Source organism: Dendrobium catenatum, unplaced genomic scaffold, assembly GCF_001605985.2.
Source record: "Dendrobium catenatum unplaced genomic scaffold, ASM160598v2 fragScaff_scaffold_1199, whole genome shotgun sequence".
Taxonomy (NCBI): Eukaryota; Viridiplantae; Streptophyta; class Magnoliopsida; order Asparagales; family Orchidaceae; genus Dendrobium; species Dendrobium catenatum.
The window spans coordinates 288312-316189 of record NW_021319661.1 but is presented as its reverse complement, the minus strand read 5'-3'; the positions used below and the strand labels follow the sequence as shown (position 1 = coordinate 316189).

Here is a 27878-nt window from a genome sequence, read left to right as displayed (position 1 = left end):
GGAAGACCTTATGTTTCGTTGATCTTTGATTCGGTTGGGAAGATGACCATCTTCTATGTTTTGTTGATCTTTGATCCGATAAGAGTTCCTCCTCCTCCCTCTATTTATCTCTTTGTCTTGTGTCCAAGTAGTGCTTTCTTCGACCATCAGCGGCCATGCTTTGCTAGCTCGTTGGTTGTCTTAAGGTTGTTGCTGGGCGATAAGAAGCTTGATTGGAAGACCCACTTGTAGAAGATGAAGGTAGCCGGTGATAGACACACTTACATAGTAAAAGCCCAATATAGTCCCTGATTATTATAAAAAGTCCTAATTTGGTTTCAATGCCAAAAGTAGCAAGCAATTTTTAACCTCAACATTTAAATGTGAGGGCATTTTAGTTATTATGGTGTATGTTAGATTATATTATTAATTTTATATATTTTTTCATTTATCATATTAAACTAAATACCAAAATCATAATGGAAGCTAGCCACGTTTATTAATTATTCACTCTTATTATTTAGTTGGTTAATGAGATTGAACGTTGATTCAAATGAAGTATGCATTAATGGGATTAACTTTTTTCTTCATATTATCAAATACCGAGGTGGAGCCTTCAATTTTTAAAGCTGCATATAAGGGAATACTTTTGCTTGATTTGATTAAATAAGAGTGGAGCATTTATTGTTTAAAATGGATTGATAGTGGGCAGGTTGTATTGAGTTTTTGCATCTTGCACTAAAGGCAGAATCATGTTGCATTAAGTGCTAACATGTTTATTGTAATTACAAGCTATTACGAGGCCCTTATTGCATAGGAAAAAAAAAAAGGCCTGATAGCTGCTGGAAAAATAATTTCCTGCAGTTTGTAAATTGCAAGGAACCATTCACTTGGATAATGTAAATACATATGGAACTGACCCTCAAGGTCTGCCATAAAGCTGATCAATAATAATGGAAAAAATACTTATTTCAATAATATACGGTTACCTAGTCACCTATTTAAATAGCCCCCAAATTGTGTTGCAAAAAGGGCTTCTAAATGGTGGGCTCAAAAGTGGCTTAGACGTTACTCTGGGTGAATGTGCGGTTTGAAAAATATTTTTGAGTAGCATTATGTGCATTAGAAAAAATATTATAAATTCCTTGAATTTGACTTCTCACACCTTATATAAAAAAAGAGGAATTAAAGAGAGTTCTAATGTGACTTGTAATTTCATTAAATCAGTCTCTATCACATGTGCCAACATGACAGAATGCTAAATTTCAGCTTCTTTTTGATGCCTAATTGCAGCAACTGTGTCCGGCAATAAATGGTTTCAGAAGTAACCACAGAAACTGATGTGATGCATGGTTTGAGTTACACATGAGTTAAGGAAAGAAAATTAATTAAAGCTTAACCATTTATAATTTCATGCTTCAAATTCAAATCGGTTACAAGAGCTCGTAGAGTTCCACTTTGCTTAGGCAAAAGAATTACAATAAAGAAGATAGCCGAACGATTTAATCTAATACAAGGAAAATAATAACGTTAAAAACTAGTAACTTGAATCCCACAAGTAATAAAGAGTTGTTCACACCTTGAGACCTTTTCTCTATTTCCTACGAAGACTAGGTTGAGCGGCGGAAGATCGTCCAAACTAGCATTGAGGTTGCCACGAGGAGGGAGGAGCCAAGGAACGTCGTCGTGGAGAAGGATCTCGGAGGTGGAGGGGGCACGGTAGATCAACCTTTGATGATCCACGTGTAGACGGAGAAGTGTTCGTCGATGGAATTCACTAGCGTTGGTAGGATTCGGTCCAAGTATTCTTCGACGGTGTCGTCGAAGTCAAAGCCGACGTCGAAGAATTGTGACCTAAGGATGTTAACCCTTCCGTTGTTGTCGTACTCAAACCCGAAGTTCCACTCGGGTTCGTCCATGCATTCTTGCAAGTGAAGATGGGTGGTCGCCGCAAGAAGATCTCCAATGGGAGGGAGAGAGGGGCGGCGGCTTGGAGAGGGAAAAGGAGGGCCAGCGGTAGAGCAAGGGTGAGGGACGGGCTTGTTTGAGATTAAAACTGAAGTTTAATTTCAATTTGATGAAATTGGGAGGGAAGAATTAGGGATTTTGAATTTCCAATTAATGTAATCAAAGCATTAATTGAAAAATCAATTAGGGAGATGCCAAGGGGGAGCCGGCGGTAGGAAGAGAGGGGATTAGGGAATAAAAATTGAAATTATTTCAGTTTTAGTATAAGTGGAGGGAAAAATATTTAATCCTAATTTGAATTTCAAATAGAATTTGGGAATTAATTGAGTAATTAATGGAATTCCCCATAGGGGGCCGGCGGCATGGCTAGAGAGGGAGGGAATTGGGGAGAGAGGAAGGGGGGTTTCCAAATAGGATTTGATGACTAGGAAAATTTGAAAATAAATCCAATTTCATGTAAATTTATTTTTGGATTCATTCAAAAACTTTCCATAAATATAATTTCCAAATTTGGAAAGAGAGTGAAATTTGAAAATCAAATTTCAATGAGGAGTTGGGGAAGGAGATGGGGAGAAGTGGTGGAGAGGGAGGGTGGCCGGCGGGACTAGGGTGGCCGGCGGGTTGGGCTCCAAAGATGAAAATGCTCACGAAAATTCAGCTCCTTCCACCGGTTGACTATTGCTTGCGGGAGATTTGGGTAGAGAAGATGAAGGTAGCATGTAACGACCTCGAGAACTCACTAAGAGATCTCTAAAAGAACTCACAAAGAGATCCAAAGAGTGGCACTCACAAAGAGAACACAAAACAAATTTTCATTCAATAATTCACTAATTTTCCCATACAAGATACAAGAGCCCTTTAAATAGGCTTCACATGACAACAAAATATAAAAGTCTAAAATGCCCTATGGGCTACAAAAGTAAACTAATACCCTCATGGGTAAAATGGGAAAACTGGAAAAGAAAATGCATAATACATAAAATGCTAGTGCAAATAAAATCAGTAGTAGAGGCTCTCTATCATGGCCGTCAATCTCCGATGTCGTCTCTGGTAGACTCGCCGAAACTTCCTGTCGATGACCTCATCAGAAACAACATAGAATTTTTCCAAGAAAACATATGTGCATCTAGAAAAATGAGCAGGAAATCCTAAGCTGCATGAATAATATGGAGCACTTTAATAAACTAGAATTAACCAAGAATTTTGATTTGATTTCTATTAGTAATTATCAAAAGTGCTAATAAATTAGAAATGTCATAAAGAACTCATGAGTGTCAACATTTATGCAATTGGATCGTTAAAAATTATTGATCCATAAAATGGACCATGCAAGTATATCTCCTTCTCTTAAATATTTTTAAGTTTACAATAAAATGTTATAGTAGAGGATGGGTGGATTTAGGTTGAATGTAATACAATGAGCTATTAAAAAGATTAAGTCATGATGCCTCCCAAAATTTAAATTAAATGCAAATAAAGTCTACCTGGTGTATTAGGCTAAATAGGCCCAGTACCTTTGTTTGATGTTTTGATTCCTAGTTGATCTCAGGGTCATGGCTAGTCATCTTAGTACACATTAAAATGCACGTTATATTAAAGTTTAAAGTCAATTGAACTAACCCTAATTTAATGGGCTTCATTGCCTAGTGGGTAAGGTCGTAAGACTACTATTAGGCCAATTCTAATTTTTGAGTCGTAAGTAGCACATGCAGGCATGCTGAAAGGTATAATTGTTAGCCCTGACCTTTTGAGCAAATCACAAATAAAGCAATAAAAAAATCACATATACTCACCCCAATTTACTTGGGAAACCTAAGAGGAGGCAACCTATAGTTGCTAATTAGATTATATGTATGCTGCAACTTGCCACCCTCTGACATGGTAGACTAAGCTCGCTGGTATTTTACAATTTGACATTCATATTCAAGTTCAAAGTCATTATTTGAAAAGCACAAAATTGATGAAGATAAATTGTATTAGAACTTTCTCTACAAAGTTTGAAGGCTCCGGTTTTTGTAGTACCATTTGTGTTAGTTCATATTTCAACTAATTCATCTTATGTAGGTCCAATCTCTCTTATGACAATCACAAAAAGCTGAACAAGGTAACGAAAGATATGAACTAGGTCAATTTTCAAGACATTTTATACCCACCATTAATTTTGACTTAATTTTGTTTTTTTGTTTATTTAGATTAAATGTATTGAGGGTAAGGATAATCTTATCCTTATTTTAGAGTTTGCTTTTGGTTTCTAGATAGGACATGTAAGGACTTCTAGGTGAATTTTGATGAATGAATTCTTTAATGAGGCCATTAAGGGATGATTGCTTGACTTATGGTCTAAATTATGTATGCTAAATGCTTTACGTTGTATACGGAGTATTCTTCCCTCTCCTCCTTATTCAAGATATTTTTGATATTTTGATTAATATGTTTGCTCCTCTCTTGGAGAGTTCTTAAGCCTCATTCATTTTTGGTTAACTCGATAAAAGGCCTCCAACTTTAGCCTCTTCTTTGTCTTTTTGTATGAGGACGAACAAAAATAAATTAACCCTTTCATCAATTCATATTATAGAGATACATTTTTTTTGCCTCATTCCTTAATTTTTGGGCAAGATCTTACTCGTCATTCTCCACTTTATTTTTATCACCCTTTTAAACCCCATGCCATGTTTTCTCCGCATCCTGTTTGATGTAAAATGCTGAAAATGAAAAATTTCAAAATGGACAAAAGAAAGAATAATATTATTTCATAACTCTTCTCATCAAGCCTTAGCTTTATTCCTCTGCTATCCATAAGTCCATAACGCAAGCATACTATGAAACCTAGCCTCTTTTCTTTTGAAAGATGCTATAAATTCAAATCCTATAACTCATATGACATTCACCAAATTTTATAAATGTCCACCAAAACAAAATCCTTAAACTACAAACCCCTGATTCAATCTTGTAATGAACCCTCTATTTGTATCCTCTCTATGTTTCTATTGCATTCCGCAACTCCCATATGCACATTGTGTCCACATTTTGTTGCATGGCATTCACCCCAATTTTCTCACTCTATGCGTCAGATTTCTAGTTGCTCTTTATTTTTGGAGAAAGGATTCCCTCCAAAAGCCTGTCTTCCCCACCATTGATTCTCTATTGTTGCTTTCAAGTTTGTCTCTCTTGACCAGGAATCATCAATGGGCTTTGAAGTTGTTATTATCATCCACCTCTCCTAAGGTGCACGATCATCAATCTTTCCATAACAATTCTCAGTAGGTTCACCATCCCTAAGCTTCATAGTGGGATTTCAAGAAAAAATAATATCCCTAATTCTTCCCATAGTTTCACATCGATTGTTTTTCCCCGAAGGAACTAGTTTTTTTATTAATCATGAACAATGATAGTACGAAGTCTCAACATGTCTCTTCTTTCATCTTTAGATTTTGAGCTCCTTGTGCTACTCATAATTAGCCATTGTTGTTACCATCAGGCCTACTAAAAGGCTATTTTTTAGTTATGCAAGGATCCGAGCATTTTGTGATTTTATCTTACTTTAGTAAAAGCTTAATCTATATATCATTGGCAAATTTATGAATTTGTTTGGAAAACTATTTAGCTGAACTCTCTGAAGGTAAAACCTAGCCATATTCTTGCAAATATCCCACAGAATGAGGTTACCATGACTGAATTGAATGCTCAACTAAAATAATCCTTTTTAGTGCTATATGAGCTTGAACTATTTTAATCATTGTATTTGAAATCATTTTGTAGAAAGTTGTGCTGCAAAATCTGTCAGAATGCAATTTTTACACCGCATCATTATTTTATGCAAGCAAGACACTTAGAGATTAGGCCATTATAGTCTTGATAAACGTCTTTCCTTGAATAATCATTTTAACGAACATTTAAATCACAACCTAATTGGTAATGATTAATCTTCTCACTAATACATTAAGCTAGATAAAGCACTAGCTAGAGACGGGTATGCAATATCACTACTTTGTCATAGAGTAGTCAATTGGACAAGCTATGGCCTGTTGACCTCCACATCTGTTCTAAAAATCAACACGATTGGGTGAGCAGAAATGGTGGACAACAAACGCAAGCTTGGCTTGAAACATCTTAACAATATTTAAAATCATTTAACCATTGCTCGATAAAAAAGAAAAAAAAAATTAACCATTGCTCGATTCATGAGGCAGACAACGCTAATGCATTTGGGCATCAAAATTATCAAGAAACGGACTTAATGATCAATTAGATTAGAAACAATGAAATAGCGAGGGATAAACGCAATATCACGCAAGTTCATTGCATTAATGCAAAAAACAAATGTGGGCGCCCCCAAGGCAATGACAAATGAACGACAAAAATTGCTCGGGAAATCAACATGCTTTTATAAAAATCTCATTTATTCAATAATTAAAACTATAATTCAAAAATAGAAACTAATAATTATTTATTATTAAATTATATATTTTGTTCAAAATGATTTTTTATCTAATTAAATAAAATTATTTAAACCATAAAAAATTATTATTATAATTATTAAATTAAACTCAAAATATTATATCATGTGTGTATATAAAGAAAATCTTAAATTAAATCCTCGCATGTCTCTCAAAACCATTTACCTGCTCTATCTCATGATTTCCGCTGACCCTGCTCCTTTCTCTTCTCCCTCAATCGAAACTCCCAAGCCCACTCTTCATTCCCTCACACATACCAACCCTATTCCTCATGCTACTTCAGCTCTCATAGCCCTCAGCTCCTAAAAGATTCTAAATTAGGTAAATAAATCAATTAATTTTTAAATGAAAATTTTTATTGTATTCAGTTACTGTTAATAAAAATATGTAATTTATTAATCTTTATCTGAATAGGTGCTTGCTAGTTAGGTGAGGTTTGGGAATTCAGTTAAAGAGGTGGGCCCTCTTTCCTTCTTATCCGCTTGAATTCATTCACTGAAAGTTGGATAGGGGAAGCAGTGAGGTTTCGGCAGAATCCAAAATTCCCTGTTACGGGCATTGGCACAGTGACTGTAAGCATTGTGGATCAATTCGGCAATAGCAGAATTTCTGTAGGATGAATTGTCATTCAGCATAGTGCCTTTCCTTCTCACGGGACTATAGAGGAAACCTCAAACCTGTAAAGAATATTGCAGAATTCACTGTTCACCAGGAGACTGCAGAATTCCTGTAAGAGAGTTTGGCACAAGAAATTGGAAGTCTATAACAATTTATTTCACACAGGAGTTTTGTGGAACAGTGGAAATTCATAGTGTAGAATCCTGTATCAGATTTCGGTTGACTCAGGTATGGAATTCCTATAAAGAATTTTGATAAATTTCTTTAAGAATGTGGTAGTAGGTGTAGGGAAAATAGAGAAGACAGTAGAAGAGAAAGAAGTTTGAGAATCAGAAAAATTTAGAAATTTCATTTTGTTTAACAATAGAGGTTGGTTCTTATGGCAGTGTTGTCAATTTCCAATTAATAGTGAAAGTCTTAAGGAGATTGTATCTTGTGGTGTCTTAGATTCTTTTGGTTACAATCATAGAAGACTTCGAAGTGACTTACAATCATAGAAGACTTCGAAGTAGAGAATTGGAGACACCTCGACAAGAATGTAAGTAATGCATTTATATTCAATTTAAAACTTTCATTTATAGGCGTGAAGGTTGATTTTGAATGCATTAAAGTAAAATGTTATGAAATTTGTTTAATGTATAGAAAGGATTTTTAATTCAAGTTTCTAGGTATGAACAACGAGATACATAATGAAATTGGGTAAGTGTAAAATAAGGTTTAGTATGTTACTCTAAATATTTTTCTATTTGATACTATTTTGAAAAGATGTCAATTTACTTGCATTTGGTGTGCATTTTAATTGTACACCGACGATTACAACAATGATTATGAAAGAATTTCTACACCTTAAGTATGGCTTATGAACACTGAAAAGCTTTGTGAATATCAATTGAAAAGTAAAGTTTGGCTACAAATTATGTATAACTGTAATTACAGGTGGGGCAAAAGGGACCCCTAAAGAGATAAAAGGGACCTCTATGCAATCCAGTGGTGAGAATGTCAGGTTTATCTGGGCTCCATTGAATAAAGTTATGAAAGTGTAGTCAAATCTTTTATAGATTAAAATTGATATTTATTTTAGAATTTAGAAGAAGTAAAGATTAAAGTTAATTATGAATTTATAATGATTTCAATGCTTGATTATTCTCAATGATTGTACTTTAAATGTTAATTAATTTGCTATGCTTACTGAGTTTCATAGCTCACCAATATTTTCTTACTGGCTGTTGTTACAGGAAAGGGCAAGGAGAAGATTGTTGCAGATTAATTAATATAATTTTTTTTTTTTTTTTTTTTTTTTTTTTTTTATGTTAAAGCTAACTTTGTTAGTGAGTCTTTTGGTAAGGTATGAAAACATTTCAAAAATGGATTTTATCTGGTTTTTCTTAGTGGCTATGTAAGTATGTTTATTTAGGTTTTAATTTGGAAGCTGCTTCCGTTGATGTATAAATTGAATTATGGTTGGATGTTTATATGATCTTCTAAAAATAGAAGTTGTATTAAATGTTTTGAAAGGAAAAATGTTTATGTTATGCTCGTTACACTTCATAGTACTTTTTACGGGTACTATGTGGTGTTACAACTCCTACCTTAAAATTTTGAATCCTATATGGCAAAGAAGTGGGAAGTTGTAATAGAGTTCATTAGAGAAGGCATCAAGAGGACCAATGATGTGAGAAAGAATGGGGCTCATGGGATTCCACCAACTGTTGGCATTTACACAATTTCACTCCTACAAATTCCTCTTATCCATAATTGCACTTGAATCTAATGCCTCTTTGTTCCTCAACCCTAACAGCCACATGAATTCCTTATTTTCTCTGATAAAAAATCTCTCTTCCTCACCTACTCACCCAAACTTGTCTACATGACTCACCAAACCCCTCTTGTTCTCTCCCATCTCTGGCCGGTCAACCTCCTCTCCTCCAAACATCGACTATACCATCTACCTCAACCATTGTATTTAACACCACTTACCATCTCCCTCAACCATTGTATTCAACACCACTTACCATCTCCATGGAGGAAACATTTTGTGTTGACCAGTGCCAATGATGATCTCAACTCCCAACCCAATCCTTTGTCACTCGCGGTCGCAAACTCAGCCAGCTCCCAACCACACTTCCATAATTCTGGTGATATATCTCTTAGTTTGTCAATTTGCGGTCGATGGATTCCTTCCAACCATAAGCCTTCTCCAAATCTTCAACAAGGCTTCCGTCTCACCAATCCATACAACCCAAAGCCATCTCTTGACCTCGTTTTTAATCCATCTCTCGCTTTTCTTGTCCTACGTGATGAACCAACTTCTAACACTAGCGACCTTTAAATACCAACAAATCGCTTAACCCAAGCTCTCAACTTATTTGCAGTAGCTCCAATTATAGCCACTTCTTTTCTCTCCTATTTCACTTTTTCTTTCACTCATTCCTTTTATCTTTCCCTCCCCAATATCTCTGTCTCCTTCTCTCTTTAACTCTCTTTTTATCACTTTTTCCATTCCCATCTCTAGAAAGAAGAAAACGATAGGGATTTTAAAAGAAAAAGAGAAAAAGTAAATATATAGAAAAAAGAATGGAGAATTGGATTAAAAATAGTGGCGTGAGTGTTTGTTTCGATTCCGGCAAACTTGTCTAGCATTTCTGTCAACAAAGTCGCCTTGCGCACAAGGTAAAAATGCAAGAAAAGCCACAAAGTTTAAGTTTTCGTTCATGTTATTCCAATGTGGCGGAAAAATTGTACATAAGTATTTGTGCACTTTGTTCCAACTTAGCGCGGAAATCATTGTGTTCATTTTCTTGTAGGTAATAAAGGCTTATACATGTTTTTTAAGCATTGTGAGTTTGAAGGCCTATACGTGTTCATTTTCTTAATTATGAAGGTAAGATATTGTATGTTATCCTTGTAATATTCCCGTGGGCTCCGAAAATTCGGCCCCGGCCTCCCCGCTCGCTTTTCTTCTTTTTCGACGAGGGAGTTTTAACGGATATGTTCCGGGGTAAATTTTGGAAGGCAGATGGGTTTGTAGATAAGACACTACCCAGAGATTTCGCCCTCATTTTGCGAGGACTTTATGGTCTGAGTTCTGGTTTCTTATAGGCGCAAGCCCCTATAGTTAATTACCCCTCCCGATCACGAGAGAGAACTTTCGATTAAGGCTAGTCGTCAATCAGATACGTATAGAGATACGTGTTATCTGGCATATAGTAGCAGCAATGGGTTTGAGATTGGAAAATTTGATATTTGGGAATTTGAAGGGTTTAATATTTAAAATTTGTAATTGCACCATCTCACACTTAAAGCGGATGGTGGGGGAATGGATGATAGACCCGATCAAGATCCCATGGTTCCGTCGTCCCGGGCCATCGTGGTCCCTGGTCTACTTAGTCAGAGGAGGTAGTCGACCCAACCTTACAGAAGGATCCTTGTCGGCAGCCATGGGTTGCTTCGTCCAAGGGGACCTTGTAGACCTGGGTTGAATGTTTGTTTAAGGGGACAAATTTGAATCCACCTTAGCTGACAGAGGGCTTTGTGCCCTATCGATCATATCCTATTGATTCATATCTCAAGGATTTGATACCAATAAGGAACGTATTGGCTCTGGCCATAACCGGTATTTAGTGGTGCTATTTGGCAGCAAAACCACTCGGTCCAGAGGGCCCCGGGTCGTCATAACCATTTATCCTGCGGTGCCATTTGGCGGCAGACCGCCGGTTAGAGGACACGTACCACGTCCTTATTGACAGGAGATTGTTTGATAATGATCCTAGTGATATTTTCAACTAGGCATTTGGTTCTTTGTGAGCTGAAGTAATTTTTAATTTATCCACCCAGACAAACTGTTGCGGAGGGTGGATGGATTTTGCTTTGAGTGATTGAAGGTTTGATTTCGAATTTAAATATTTGGACTTTAGGATTTCTGGAATTTGGATTTTTGAATTGACTTTTGGGAGGTATTTAAAAATGTTTGTGAACCCCTCCGGTTGAGATCTTCGTTCAATACGGCCATCATGGGGGTGTTTGGGATCATTTCTATTTGTTGATTGAACCTTGTCGACTCTGTTTGACTGTCGACAGAGGATCGGGTTTGTCATCGGCTTCGTGCCTTTAATTGTGAATTTTCTTGATTGTAGGCCTTGAAGGCCGAATATGAATGTATAAGATAAATATTTCGGTCGACTTCGTGATCGCATATTTATCTGATATCTCAAACCCTGTCTACTCCTATTTATCTACTTAGGAGGATCGGGTTTCGTAGGCTTCATGCCTTTTGTTTATTGAATTCTTTTGATTATAGGTCTTGAAGGCCTAATATGAATGTATTTAAACAAATACACTGGTCGCTACAACCGTGTATTTTGTTAGGTAGTTCGAATCTTGTCGACTTCTATTGATCCGTATAGAAGGATCAGGTTCGAACTTGAATTCACTTATTGACCCGCGCAACATCCCTAGACATCACGTGTGTACCAATAACATGCTCGCCAGGGCCCATGCGGGTCGGGATTATATTTTTCCTTTTAGTGTACCTATGTGTATACAATTTATAGTATACGTGTAGGGGTATTTTGAAATAATTATAGTTGTGTAGATAATTATCATTTAGATGCACACAACTTTTCATTGGAGAGCTTATACACGCCTTCTGTCCGCTAGTACGAATGTTGCGGATTCGGTGGCGTGGTTATTTGGATGTCATGAGGTATTTCCTCATCTTGACATTGACTCCCCTTTCTCAATCACCGGGGAGGTTATTTTCTGGATTTTGGGGTCAATGACCGCTGATCTGGAAAGAACTCCTTCTGGGATCTTTGATGTAGTGGACTTGTTATTTCCGGTGTTCGTGGGCATCAGAATTATTTGCTTCTCAAGTGTAGAACTAAGAAGAGACTTTGGAACACCAGGAAGTTTGGTTCTAATTTGTTCAAACATTTCCTCTCTTCTGCCAGGGGGTGTCTTTTTTTTCGTACATAGGGTTGCCTTTGTACCCGCCTACCCGGTATACTGACAGCACTTTGATCACCACTATCGTAGGTGATGCTTGTACTTGTGCCCACAGTGGTTCGTGTTTGTTTGTAGGGATCCGTTGTATTTACTACAACCTCCTAGAGATGTTCGTAGAAGACCCACTGTTCCCACATCATGCCCACCTGTCACCAATCTCAGGTGGTTTTGCTAATTGTACTTGTTTACAGGGACGGTCTTCTTTCATACATCGGGTTGCCCTTGTACCCGAAATACTTGAAGATCTTGATCACCATTGTCATAGGTGATATCTGTACTTGTGCCCACAGTGGTTCGTTGTATCTACGATATACACATTGTTGTTATCCACAAGTATCCAGTTGTAGGGGCCCACTGCATCTACTACGACCTCCTGAAAACGTTTGTAGAAGACTCATTATTTCTGCATCATATCCACCCTTTCACCAATCTCGGGTGGGTTTTGAATGATTGCATTTTTCTTGTAAAGGGTGGATTTTTTATTGCTACGTATAGGTAGGGCTTGTACACCTGACAACTATGTGTTGCCTCTTACAGGTCTAGTGCATTGACTTTGTAGGGACTTTTATATCTACTACGACCTCTGGGAAATATTCGTAGGAGGGCCACTGTCCGTGCATCACATCCACCTTTCACCAATCTCAGGTGGTTGATGATTTCATTTGCTGCAGGGATCGATCTTTGATTGCTCGTATGCTTTGCAACTATCTGTTGTTGCTTGCAAGCATAGTATATTGACCTGGTAGGAATTGTTGTAGGAGTTCGTGCATCAAGGTCTTGTAGTTTGAGCTTCCCGTGTGTGATTCAAATTTTGATCTTTGCATGTGTTTGGATCCAAATTCAGTTTCATTCAGACTTGAATTCATCAAGTTTACAAGTCCCCACTTGATGTCGTATAGCCCGAGTTCAAATACGAGCTCAAAGTACATGTTCAAATTGATTGTTCATAGTTTGTTCAAGCTTGAGTTATCTTGCATTCAGTTCATTTGAACTTGAGTTCCCTTGTATGTGATTTAGTCAAGTTCAAATTATGCTCAAAGGTTCACGAGTTCAAGTCCAAACTCAAGTACGAGTTTCCTTTGTCCACATTTTATTCAAGTTTGAGTTCAGAGTGCAAGATCAAGTACTTGTTCAGGGTCTTCTGAAGTTCCTTGCCAGTTCATTTGAATGTTCAAATTGACTTGAATTTGATTTAAATATGATTTTATTTCATTTGAATTTGGTCTTTAGAAGTCATTTGAATTTTGTTCAGATTTAGGTCCACAAGTCCTCTGTTCTTCGTACAAGTCCTCTGCTCATTTAGTTCAATTTCTGCGTATTTTTGTTTGAGTACATGTCTTCTATATTGTTGCCCAAGAAGGTCTTCAAATTGTTCAAGTCTTTGTACATTTCAGTTAAAATTTTGGCAGCACCCTAGCATTTCCCTCGTTTGGGGGAAAATAGGGGAGCTGGGCCTTCCCACCACGCTACTCGAGCATGTATGGTAGGTGTCCTTAGACACCGCGGCCGTACAAATTTCATCCCACCACGCTACAAGAGCGTGTATGGGGCCTTCAGCAGTACCCGTACCAGGGTTAATTCTAATTAAAATTAATTAAAATTAATTGAATTAATTATAATAATTTAATTAGAACTAAATATAATTAATTATAATAATTATAATTAATTAAAAATAATAACAGTAATTAACCAAAATTAATTAAAATAATTAAAATTAAAATTAATTTTAATTAAAATCTAAATAACTCCTCTCTCCTTCTACCTCTATGTTCGGCGAAGTTACGGGATTTGGCCGGAGTAGCGCACGGGAGGGAGACAGTTACCTTCACTTCCAGCGAGCTCCTGTTCTCGTTTTCGATCAAAATGTGTGACTTCCGATCCAAAGGAAGGGAAAGTAGTCGGGGAGGCGAAGTTGCGCGCAACAGGGAGAAAGTTATCTCCACAGCCGCAAGCTCCTATTCTTGTTTTCGATCAAAATGCCGTAACTTCCGTCTCGACAGGAGAGGGCGACGTCAAAGAAGCGGAGCCGTCCAACAACGAAGGACCAAAGAAGCGACGAAAGGAAGAAAGTTAATTTCACAGACGACGAGCTCCCTGTTGTGGCCTCCGATCAAAATGTCGTAACTCCCGAATTGACGGGAAGGGAATGTCGGAGAATGAGCAAAGTCGGACGTCCACAACGGAGCCGGAGATCCGTTAGGAAGGGAGGAAGTTACCTCCCCAGCTGCGAGCTCCTGTCTTTCTTTCGACCCGACCAAAGGGGAAAGTCGTCGAGGCGAGTCGAACAGTAGCGAAGGATTCAGAGAGGCAGCGACAGAGAGGGAATGAGAGAAGGAGAGCGATCGAGAGAGAATGAGCAGAGGAAAAAAAAGCCGCAGCTTGCTCGTCTCTCCAATATTTAATCGCGGCAGAGAAGTGTCGGGCGACATCGCGCGAGACGTGGGAGGAGATCGTGGGCATGGAGCTCGAGCGACATGGCCGAGAGGTACGTGTGATCCTCTCTCTTTTTTTTTTATTTCATTTCGGGTCAACAATTCCGTACTTTCAACCATCGATATATTGTCCGATTTGTCCCCTTGGTGTAATTTCCCAGAAGATCACTCACTTAGGTCTGCTATTATATTATCATACTTAACTTTGAAGTTTTTATTAAAATTCCAATCATTAAACCAAAAGGCTCCTCGATGTTTTAAGTGTTTAGTTTTATTTTCTTAAGAATTTCACAATCTGCCCCACTTTAATAACTGACGTCTTCGTTAGTTTCCTGAACCCAAAATCTTCCACCAGGCATGTAGGATTCTAAAGGCAATGATCCTATCTACTAGCTTGTGTGTTGCTTTGATATCATTTGTAATTATTCAAACAATCATCCATCGAGATATTATCCGCTTTGATCTAATGGCTTGACATTTTTGCTATATTGGTGTAACTTCCTATGTGGTCACCCTTCCTAGGACTGTTCTTGTACTAGCATGCTTAACTTTAAAGTTTGTACTGAAATTCCAACAATTATACTAAAAAGCGTCTCGATGTTTTAAGACTTTTAACTTTTTTTCTTATGGGATTTCATTATCCTATCAATAGATTCTGTACATATCCTCTTAGGTTGCTAAAAATAAAATAATAAGACAAAATTGGAATGCATGATGAGTAAAAAGTGGTGGTCTTTTCAGTACGTAAGATGGTCCAACTTATATTAGGAATGACAGAGTCCTTAAAAGGCCTGACTTGGTAAGTGTAGGTGTTAGTTGAGCCTGCAAATACTTTTGAAAAACTTAGATGCTCATGAGGACTCTTACTAGTTTGCTAAACAGTAGCTTGAAGTTGTCGTCTAACATTCTAGTCTCAGGAATTGGACTAATAGTGATCTTTAGATCAGATCTAGACTTAGGTGTCGTCCCATTTGGGTAATACTTATGCTTTAAATTCAATATTAGCTATGTTTATCCTTTCCCTATTAGGTGTACAAAATCTACTTCATTATTCTCAATATAACAAAGAAGTTTCATCACTACTCAATTTTTTGTGATGGAACACTCTAGTTGCATGATATGCTTACTGCACAAGCGGGGGGGGGGGGGGGGGGCAATGATGGCTCTCCCTTGCCTCTAAAAAGCTTTGCTTTAACATTTGTTTGTTATACCATGATAGTGTTGATTATGGTTATGCGATCATGATCATTCTATCACTAATAATTTTCTCATAGCTATAGATGATTCATGGCATTCTTCTGAATAATATTTTCAAAACTTATTCTGCTCAAATTCATCATGTGAAATTCTTGCACGTGCATCTTTATATGCTTTTTCATCAGCTCCTATGCAATTGACTACTTTTTTAAATATGTCCCTTGGTCATATAAAGCTAGAGACTTCTCAAGGTCAGACATGTTGCAGAATTTAATGACCCTTCCCTTTTTGATGAGTTGACTACAAGCATCTGAGCTTTGAAAATAATATTAATATCAATTGAAATCCAGTTGTTCCCAGTGCAAAGGATCTGACGGACACAAAGATCAATCCGTGGGATGCTCTCAAGGATCACGCCATAATGAAGGAACGAATTTGGGAAAGATTTTATTAGAAATTTTATGTATTTTATTATTTCCTCATTAAGATATCTTGTATAGATCTATAAATGTGGAAGATTGTAATGCATAAAGGCAAGTTTTTCCCTCTCAAATTCCCGGTTTTAACATGATATCAGAGCCAACGGCCTTAATTGCCGTCGAAGGACGATCCTAGATCCTTGGAGGAAGAGGAAAGAAGAAGCTCAGAGCATCCGAGACGCTACCGACCCGTGTACATCGGGACAGGACGAGACGGAGCTGAAGCACCAATCGGAACTTCCGATCCGAGAGGAAGGCCAAAGTCGTCAAAGGTAGAAAGTCGAACAACCACGAACGAGACTCCCGCTGAGAGCCGAGCGGCCCTCCTTGCGCCGAGGCTCAGCCACCCTAGTCGGTCGTTCTCAGAGAGAAGCCGTTCGGTTGAAGTCGACGCTGGGAAGCTCTTTCTCCGGTCTTCCTATCTCGCTCGGATACGACCGACGAAGCCGTGCCGAAGACGACGCCGCTGGCAAAGTTTTGCTGTCGAATCCTTCAGGCGGAACCAGGCTCCCGTGTGCGAGTCTTCTGGTCTGCAGAAGATCTCCCGTACATGCGCAGGGGTAAGCTGCTACTGTTGGCGGCGTCTGGCTTCGGCAAAGCTCCGCTCCAGCCGTTGTTGGCAAAGCTCCATCTGCGAAAGGTGCGACCGTGAAGCCGAACGAGACTTCTCTGGAGACCGACCCCATGCCCTAGTCCCGATTCGAGTTTTTTAAAGGGCTCGGTTGGTTTGGTTTAGTATACCAGGGAAAAAAAACTCTTTATCTTTCGACCTTTATTGTCGAACAAGAAAATTCTAGGAAGCCTTAATTGCTTTCCAATGTCAGAAATTAACTCCTCTCAAAGCGTTGATCAAACTGAGGAATCGATGGTGCACCAAGGACGAGGTGACCTTCAAAGCATACAACATTCCTATCGTCTAAATGGGAAGAACTATCTAAAGTGGTCTCAATTTGTGAAGACCTACTTGAAGGGGAAAGGAAAAATACACCATCTTCTTGGAGGACCAAAACAAGGAGATCGTATTTGATCCAATCAAAAATTTGGGAGAGGGACCCAAATTTTTGATCACAAAAACAATAGACTTCCTAGATAGAATAAAGACACAAAATGCTCAAAAGGATACAAATATAAAACAGCCAACAAAACAGTCCACGGCTTCACCAAAACAGCCAACCAAAAACAGCCAAAAGTTTCCAAGTTTCCATGAAGAAATGAAAAGCCAAGAGTCATTCCCGTTGAAGCCCAAGAGGCAGCTTTAAAACAATCCAGAGAACAAAGCCACGGTTCCAGCCAGAATATCACAGACCGAGGAATCAGCACAGGAAGCCAGGCGGAATGTAGCTCTCAGTCAACAAAAACATGCCGTTTCAGAAAAGAAAACAGCACCCGAAGAGGCACACCACACCCGAAGCAGCAGCAGCCCGTGAGAGGCTTTTCCAGAGGAGAAAAAGGGCTGCAGCAACTCAACTTCAAGGGGGATGTGAAAGAACAAGTTCCACCCACCAAATCTTGTTCCCAACCTTAAATTTTATAGCAAGACATCAGCTCATAATGAGCTACTTCTCCACTAGAAATTAATGAGCTTGGCACAACTAAAGTTTAACTTCTTAAGCTCAAACCGAAACAACCAATGCCATCATGAAACCAACAAAAATCCAAAGGACGAATGGAAGATGAAAGGACAGATAACATAAAAGGAGAGGGGGAAGATGAAAAGACACAAGGCAAGAAAATACAAGAAAATTTCAACTTGTGTTGACCCCCCCCTTGCATACATCAGTATTTTTGGGGCATGGGATGAAGCAGACTCCATGATTATATCATGGTTGTGGAATTCCATGACTCCATAAATTAGCTATACATTTATGTTCCTTTCAACTGCAAATGATATATGGGATGCTGACAGACAGACCTTCTCCAAAGCTTGTGATGCGGCCCAAATCTTTGAAATTAAAGTTAAAGTTGGAAGCACAAAGCAGGGGAGTATGACTGTGATGGAGTATGCCACCCATCTACAAAATCTGTGGTAAGAACTTGATCACTATAGGTGCATAAAAACCAGATGTTCGGAAGATGCTGCGATTCTAAAGAACTTTTTTGAAAAAGATAGAGTTTATGATTTTACCTTTAATAGGACACAATGGAGAAAAATGATTCATGTAGCCGACCCCACATAGTGGGATAAAGGCTTGTTGTTGTTATTGTTGTAGAGTTTATGATTTTTTTGCAGGATTAAATGCATAATTTGACCAAGTTAGGGTTCAAATTCTTAGCAGGGAGGAGACGCCATCACTCAATGAAACTATTTATCTCATTCGTGCAAAAGAAAGCAGACGAGGAGTGATGTTAGAACCGAAGGCCATTGAAAGCTCAGCAATGGTGATGAACAAAGAATCGTCATGGAAGGAGAAGGGTAAAGATTCTTCAAAATTCAAAGACAATGACTCACTTTGGTGCAGCTATTGCAAAAAGTCAAGACACGCAAAGGAGATGTGCTGGAAAATACATGAAACCCACTAGCAAGGAGTGGAATCAAAAGGGTGAAACAAGGAGTACATCACATGCCAACAACACTACAAGTAAGCTAGAAGCACAGTCCAGACTTGGAGAATTCAATAAAGAAGATATTGATAAATTGAAACGACTCCTGGTATCTATTGAAAATCCAAATGCTTCTTCTTCACTTGCACTCTCAGGTAAGACTCCAATCTCTATTAGTTTAAATGCTTCCAGAAATCATCTAAATGAATTATGGATCATTGATTCAGGAGCCACAGATCACATGACTCACTCACCTACCCACCTCATAAACTATACTCCTTGCCCAAACAACAAGAAAATCATCACTGCTGATGGTTCTCTTACTACGGTAGCTGGCCAAGGAGACATAATATTATCTCCCTCACTCACCCTGAAAAATGTCCTCCACGTACCACAATTATCCACAAATCTAATATCAATACAAAAACTTACCAATGATTATAATTGTCAAGACTTATTTAACACTACTTATTGCTTATTTCAGGACTAGAGATCAGAGAGGAAGATTGGACTTGCTAAGGAGAGAGCAGGATTGTACTACCTGGAAGAACCAAACCAATCTAAAAATAGATGCTCTATGTTATCCCTAGTCGATAGGAATTCCACTATTTGGCTTCATCATTATAGATTAGGACATCCATCTTTTGATGTCTTAAGACATATGTATCCACAATTTTTTCAGAAATTAGAAAATAAAAATTTTCATTGTGAAACCTGTAAGTTGGCTAAACATAAAAGAACCTCATTCCCAAACAAAAGTGAGAGATGTGACACTCCTTTCTACCTTATTCATAGTGATATATGAGGACTCTAAAAAATCCCCAATATCTCTGGGGCACGCTGGTTGTGTCATTCATTGATGATTGCACTAGAGTCTCTTGAATCTATCTCCTTAAAAATAAATATGATATTAGTTCCATTCTTCCCATCTTTCATACCACGATCAAAAATTAGTTCGGGGTAAAAATAAGGAGATTCCGCTCCGATAATGCCAAAGATTATTTCAACCAAACCCTTTCCTCCTACTTCCAGAGTGAAGGGATCATCCATGAGTCCTATGTGTTCACACCCCACAACAAAATGGGGTTGCAGAGAGGAAAAATGGTCACCTTCTAGCCTCCGCCCGAGCCTTTCTATTTCACTACAATACACCCAAATCCTATTGGGGGGAAACTCTTTTAACTGCAGCTTATCTCATAAACCGATTACCTTCAACAGCCTTAGGACTAAAAACTCCAATGGAGACTTTGTCCTCTTTTTACCCAGAGTTTCGAACCCATCATAATCTTGCGTCCAAAATCTTTGGATGCACTGCCTATGTTCATATTCACAGCCAGAAGAGAGGAAATTAGTTCCAATAGCACTCAAATGCATCTTTGTTGGCTATTCATCTACCCAAAAAGGTTATAAGTGTTATCATCCACCCACAAGAAAAATCCTTCTCTATTGATGTTACCTTTGATGAGCAAAAATTCTATTTTTCAAAACCTCATCTTCATGGGGAGACTGAATTTGAGGAAGATGAGGAAACTGAACTAGCACCTCTTGACCTTCCTCCACCATCTCAAAACAATCCACTTGAAATCTAAGATGGGGAAACAAATGAAAAAGCTATCATTAGATTTGGAAAGGTTTACTCCAGACGTACAAGCTCAAGCTGTGCTCCAAAGCAGATCCAAGAATTTGAACCATCTCCTGGAAATAAGGTAAGCTCACCACCTCCTTTATACCCTATAAACAACTCTATATCCTTCAACAACTTCTCATCATCACACAAAGATTTCCTTGTTTTTGAGGCCTTATCTGATAAAAATTAGAAAAATGCCATGAAGGATGAAATGCAGGTCCTGGAAAAGAACAAAACATGGGAGATCGTCAATCTACCGATAGGAAAAAAATCGGTTGGCTGCAAATGGGTGTTCTCAATAAAATACAAAGCTGATGGTACACTAGAGAGATATAAGGCAAGACTGGTGGCAAAAGGGTTCACTCAAACATATAGCATTGACTACCAAGAAACGTTTGCGCTTGTAGCCAAAATGAATACTGTCCGAATACTACTCTCACTAACAGCCAAGTACAATTGGCATCTGGAACAATTGGATGTGAAAATTCCATTCTTGCATGGGGATTTAGAGGAAGAGATATTTATGGAAATACCACAAGGGTTTAAAGAAAAATCTGAAAGTAACAGGGTGTGTAGACTGAAAAATGCTCTATATGGGCTCAAACAATCACCAAGGGCCTGGTTCGGAAGATTCTCTAAATTCATGCTCCTGAATGGGTATTGACAGAGTCAAGGTGATCATACATTATTTTTTAAACACTCAAACTCAGGGGGAGTCACAATATTATTAGTGTATGTTGATGATATTATTTTGGCTGGATATAATGAAGAGGAGAAAGTCAATTTACGGAAAAGTCTTACTAAGGAATTTGACATCAAAGAACTTGGTAGACTAAAATACTTTTTCGGAATTGAAGTAGCTAACTCCAGCAAAGGAATCTTCATTTCACAACAGAAATATATCAAATATCTTCTAAAAGAAACAGGTAAACTAGCTTGTAAACCAGCATCGACACCAGTAGAACCTAATCTTAAACTGGAGGAAGCTAGAGAAGATCCAGATGTATATAAATAGGCCTACAAGAGACTTGTAGGGAAATTGATCTACCTCTCCCACACTAGACCAGACATAGCATTTGCTGTAAGAATGGTCAGTCAGTTTATGTAGAATCCAAAGCAGATTCACATGCAAGCGGTAGACAGGATATTGCACTACCTTAAAGGAAGACCGGGAAAAGGGATTCTCTTTAAGAGAGATCGTGGAATAACCCTAGAAGTATACACGGATGCTGACTATGCAGGATCACCGGTTGATAGAAGATCTACCTCTGGGTATTGCACATTTCTTGGAGGTAACTTAGTTACATGGAGAAGTAAGAAACAAAATGTGGTGGCAAGATCCAGTGCAGAAGCAGATTATCGAGCTATGACATTGGGAATATGTGAGCTAATATGGATCAAAATAATCCTAGAAGACTTGATGGTTAAGTGGGATGAGCCCATGAAGCTACATTGTGACAATAAATCAGCAATCAACATAGCCTACAATCCAGTCCAGCACGACAGGGCCAAGCACATAGAAGTGGACTTACATTTTATTAAAGAAAAAAAAACTAGACAATGGTCTAGTAAGTGTCGACCATGTATCATCAAAAGATCAACTTGCAGATATCCTTACTAAAGGATTGGACAGTTCTGCCTTTCTCAGAATGATTGACAAGCTGGGGATGACAAATCCATATTTCCCAGCTTGAGGGGGAGTATTGAAATCTAGCCGTTCCCAGTGCAAAAGATCCGACGGACACAAAGATCAATCCGTGGAATGCTCTCATGGATCACGCCATAATGAAGGAACGAATTTAGGAAATATTTTATTAGAAATTTTATGTATTTTATTATTTCCTCATTAGGATTTCTTGTATATATCTATAAATAGAAAAGATTGTAATGAATAAAGACAAGTTTTTCCCTCTCAAATTCTCGGTTTTAACAATATCTATGTTCCATTATGCTTGAGATAGAATTTCAAATATTATAAAAGATTAAGAAAGAGCTTATTTTTGTTGAAATGCTTGAGATAGTGTTTCTTGAAGCTTTTGTTGATATTCCTGCCATACATCAGTTGTGATCTTCTCCTGAGAAAGGCACTACTTTAGATCATTACATTTGGAGAGTTTGTACGGTCATTATCACTATAGATTGAGTTTGTGCCATCATTATTGGCATCATTAGTTAGACCATTGTTGAATGAGATTGTGGAGAAGTGAGAGGTGATATACTTGACTCATATCAGACCTCTTGAATGGTTCTCATCTTTTTCTCATTTACAGCCAAATTTATTTCTTCTATCCGTTTAAGTAGGTAGAGATTAGAGAGATATAGATGACAAGGAGTGGTTGCAATAGAGATACCTGTAGTGGCTGAGAATTGCAAGTTGGCGTAGGGTTAGCCAGCTAGATGGAGTGGGAGAGACTCAATTTACCCTGATTCATCTTATTGCTTGAATTATTGGATGTATGGAACCCTATAATGCATGTTACTGTTTATAGACAGTCATACATATGATGAATATGATAATTGATATGACCTTTTTTCTAATAGTGTATGAATTACAAGTTTTTGGATGATATAAACCTTATATCTTGGTAACCTTCTCCTCTAATTTGGATAAACCTACTATAAATAATCATAACATATAGCATTTTCTTTCTCATCCACATCCCTTGCCCGACCAATTGATGGTTGGGGGATTTTGTGGGATTTAAATTCAAGGTCTCTTAATCGGGATGTGCTTTAGGCTTGAGTTTAGGTTTGATTTAATCAACCCCATCACCTTTTTGTTCTTTTTTTTTATTATTATTTTGCTAACTGATTAACCCGCCTCAAATTACATGTGAGGGGAGGGAGGGAGGGCAAATATCGGTTTTCAGAAGTTTATCTACATTTATCTTTTGTTTTTTTTTTATTATTTTATGTAGATTAACCCGCCCATTTAAATGCATTTTATTTTGATTTTTTATTTTCTCGGCTAGTGAACCAGCTGTGCAGTTGCTGCACTGCTAGGCACTTCTAAGATGTTTCAGATGTTGTGATATTTTGTTATTATCTGAATTCCATCAATCACAGTCATTGCTTTTTTTCAGTTTGTATTAGTTTTTGCTTAATAATACTTGCACTCTGAGACTATCTTCCTTCTAATAGCCTGCTGTGGAGACAATGGGATTCAGAGTTGGAGAACTCAGAGGCCTCTCAAGATGGCATTCGCGGTTCAAGAATATCGGACTGGATGAAAGGCTTATTGAAACTGCAACAGAAAAGACTGGAATGTTCCTTGTGCAGGTTGAACGGTTTGCAAGGGTTCTTACAGTAGTGATCCAACTGGTATGCGTCATGATTGCATAAATTTCACCATTCTAGCCTCTGAAAATGTCTTGTTTTACGTATTCATTCTGGCATATAGTTGCATTTGTGAGAGACATTGATGCAGATATAAATATATGCATTTATGAATTCACGTGCTTCATTTTAGACTGTATTGGCTACTGCTTTTTTGATTCAATTCCCTAGTCTTACCGTGAACAAATAAAACTGTTCTTATCAAATGTGCTTTAAATTCCTTATTCCCTCGCTACCTAAAATACAATTTCCGATTTTTTATTGCAGATAATTTTCACTGGGACAAAGTTTTAAAATGATATCATTTAAAAATTATTTTCGTCAAAATGAATTAAAAATAAATAAATTTAAAAATGATATCAATCGATACTAGGCAACGGCTAGCTATTGAGCTGACTGATTTGTTGGGCGAGCTGTCGGGCTGAGTTTGTGGATCGAAAACACATCAAATCATGAGCTGTGAATGACTGTTTACTTTTTTAGTTTTATTTAATTTAAAGTATGATTTATAAATATATAGTTTGATTTGAATATATATATATATATATATATATAATATAAAAATAAATTAAAAAAAATTCAGTCGGTAGCTTTGCTAAGGATTGGTTAGTTTTTCTTTAAACTGATATTATTTAAAAATTAACCATTATAATTTTAGTTTAATTAAATAAAAAAGAGAAAAAAAGACGAGGACTTGATTCCTATTTTTTTGTAAAAAGAACTGTCAGCTTAATTAAATATGTAGTTTAATCAAAATTTATATAGATTTATAAAAAAAGAAAACTTAAAAAGAGACGTTAAACTAAAATGAACTATTTAGTTTAATTTAATTTATAGTATGATATCATTTAAATATAAACCATTATTATTTAGTTTTCTTTTTTAATTCATTTTTGACCTTTTTTTATTAAATTAACCATTTAAAATTTATATATGTATTTATAAAAAAACCAAAAAAAAAACTTTAGGGAAAAATAACTGGTCGTTAAGAGAGCTATATGAATAGTAAACTATAAATAAAACATATGAAAAACTAAAATTAATATATCAGGAAGACATATATGAATTCTTACGTTATATTTAAAGAAGTTATGTTGGAAGAAGAATAATTCCCATTTCATTATAATAGAAGATGAGTATTTAAAGCTTTAATGTGAACAAATTACTGTTTAATTAAGGAATAATTATATGTTAAGGCATTAGGAGTTCATGTAAGATAATATTAATGCATATTAATAAAGGTATTTCTTTCTATTATGCATGCATGCACATTTGACAAGGTTTGAGGACAGTGCATCAACCTGTTGATGAGCTGCTGCCGTATTGCTTTTCTGCAATAGTCATTGGATAAAAGTCTTTTCCCATTGCTGGTGAACATAGAAGAATTAGTCCAAAAAGGAAATGAGAGGTGCACTCGCTGCAATGAGATTAGTGTTTGATCACTCCACTCATCATCAATCTCTCCCTCTTCTTCCTAGTCGCAATGCTTGGTTTTTTCGCTTTTGGACTGACTTCATTGTGAATAACTATATGGAGATGGATGTAATGATGGTATTGTGATACCTACTGCATAGGCTGGATTCCCTGTGAGAAAGTGGCCTTTAGATTCCAGTTGGGAGATCTCGGTGTTCGGAAATCTTTATTTAGAGTGGATAACTGCTTTCACAGTTGTTTCTCAAAACGGAAATGTGCATCATCACATTTTTTGTGTGTGTGTGGGGGGGGGGGGGGGGGGCGGGGGGGGGGGGGGGGGGGAGGGTTTTGAAAGTTGGTGAAGGACAATAAAGAAGTCTAGGCTCATCTATAAAGGTGGAATGTGGGTTTCTAACTGATGGAAATGTTTTGTTATGATGAATTTAGATTATTTTAAGTGAGACTGGTGCAAGATTATTGGATCGAGATATAAAAGTTGACCTTTAATAACAAAATGTGGGATTGTGAGAGATGGGATATCTTTGTTAACATTGAGATTGGATTTTAGGCAAGATTGGTGAAAGGCTATGGTTCTGATGTGGATGAGAGAGTGAAGGAGTTAAGCAGTGAGATTGGGTTATGGGTGTATTTTGTTCCATGCGAGTGTAACAAGGATGCTTGAACTTCTCAATATGGAGGAGAAGGGGAAGCGAGGAGCTCAAAAGTGAGCATGTTAATTTTCTTATTCTTCTTCTTTATTTTTTTAACCGTGGCCGAACCTAATTTTAGCGTGAAATTAATTCGACAAAAAATTTGTTGTGTTGAAACACTTGTCGGGTCGTGTCTATGCCATGTCCATATCTGATATTTGTCAAACACAGACGCGAATGTTATTTAGATGAGTTCATGCTTCATGCTTATAGCAGATGCCTTAATTTATTAGCTTTTAGGGGATAAGATAGGGAAAGTCGGAACAAAAATTTTTGTTCTCTCCTGTAATCTTTTTTATAGTCTAAAGGTGGAACTCACAAATTATGAACTAATAGCTGTACAGATTGGCTGCCATTCTTTTAGCATAATAGGATGCAATAGTGATTTTCTTAATAACACCTTGTTAATGATTACCTAAATGAGGAATCTTGTTAGGCGCGTAGTTTTCTAAATTTTGCAATAGAACAAGTAATTTTTTAATGGGCAAGGTAAGGTCGGGTGTATGATTTGTTAAGGATGTTATTTAATTGTTGACTAACATTTCTCCTTTTCTTCCAGTTTCAAAATTTCTTCAATTGGGTATTGAAGTGTATAAAGATACTTATGCCCGAACCAACCGATCAAATTCAGCAACCCAATAGGTTTATGTTACATGGTTTTTTTATATATTGTTGGCCGTTAGGAATTGTTTTATATACTTGTAATGTTGGCTCTTTCGTTCTTACAGTGAACTTGTTGTACTATTCTTGAAGTATATTTTTGATCAGGATCCTGTTGGACAGTTTCTGGAGAATTCAGATGGAAACCATAGCATTGTAACTAATCCGTATGTTCCTTATCATATGGCATATAATCTGTTTCCTGCTATATTAAATTTTTGTACTTAGGAATACCTTGTAAAACGTTTTTCTCCTTTAAAATATCAAATATTTCTTATTGTAATAAAATAGGTTTTTTTTGTTGTGAGAATCGACGCAGAGGTTGCAGTATTGAGGCCAGAATGGATGGACATGACATTTTTTTTTTGGGGGGGGGGGGGGGGGGAAGTGTTGATAAAAACATCTAAAAACGGGGGGGGGAATGATTGCATAGTAACATTTCACAATCTCTAATATACTTTAAATTTGTGTATATTTCTGTTAGGAAACAAGTGCAGAAATTACCACATTGATGGCTGAAATTAGAGATTTTAGCAAGAACAATGCAAGAACTGAAGAAAATTCCTTAGAAAATCAGTAGGAAGCTTAATAATAGAAGAAAAAATGGAAGAAAACAAGCAAAATACAATGGATCTTTAATTCGAGAGGAAGATTTGGCTCTCCCAATATCGAGCCGATGGCTGAGCCAAAGCACAACCTAGAGACTTCTGAATTCAGCAAAACAACAACATAACCCTAATCCTAACTCTTCCCCCTTATTTAGAGAATACAAAGTAAAATGCATAATTACTAAATAGACCTTATTAAATTAATTTCGCTCATAATTCCTCCCTCTCCTATTTGAAAATTTCTTTTAATTCATGGGCCCCACAAAGGGGGCCAATGGCTTCCTGGTCTACCTGGCATAGACCAGGTGCCGTCCCGTTTAAGGCCAGCTGGACCGGTCCACCTTGCATCGGTCTGACATTACTTCATTCCCAAAGAACCATCTTGTCCTCAAGGTGGAAGGACAGAAATTGATACTTTACCCACTCATACGGCTCCCAAGTGGCATCGTGCACTGGTAGGTCTTTTCACTTAATCAACATTTCCTTACTTCTCCTGTCATACTCCTATCAACTCCAGTGGTTTCAAAACTCCCTTGAAATCCTTTGTTAGCGTTGCTGTTAACTCTGCAGTGGAGGTGTGGTTCCCTATAGCTCTCCTCAACTGTGACATGTGGAATACCGTGTGTATGGTCGTGGTCAGAGATAGCTTTAGTCGATACACCACTCCTTCGGTCCTCTCCACTATCTCGAAAGTGCCAAAGTACCATTGTTGGTTTAAGAAAACGATGTGTCGTTATGAATACTGCTTTGCAACTGTAGTATTCTATTCTCCTTAAGTCAGATTATAGTTAACCAGATTTTCCTTGAAGGTAATGTCAGGGTTTAGTTAGATCTGGGTCCTTCCCATGA

The 27878-nt window shown here is 37.4% G+C and overlaps 1 protein-coding gene across 4 annotated transcripts in view; it reads left to right on the top strand.

Annotated features, from left to right (window-relative positions):
• Window positions 1-27878, top strand: part of LOC110095392 (anaphase-promoting complex subunit 4) — a 92496-nt gene that overhangs the window by 32268 nt on the left and 32350 nt on the right. For all 4 annotated transcript variants that reach the window (XM_020820921.2, XM_020820924.2, XM_020820919.2 and 1 more), the window contains exons 11-13: window positions 23444-23623; window positions 26321-26403; window positions 26490-26588. In XM_020820921.2, coding sequence (XP_020676580.1) covers window positions 23444-23623; window positions 26321-26403; window positions 26490-26588 — 362 coding nt within the window. The remainder of the gene's footprint in view (window positions 1-23443; window positions 23624-26320; window positions 26404-26489; window positions 26589-27878) is intronic.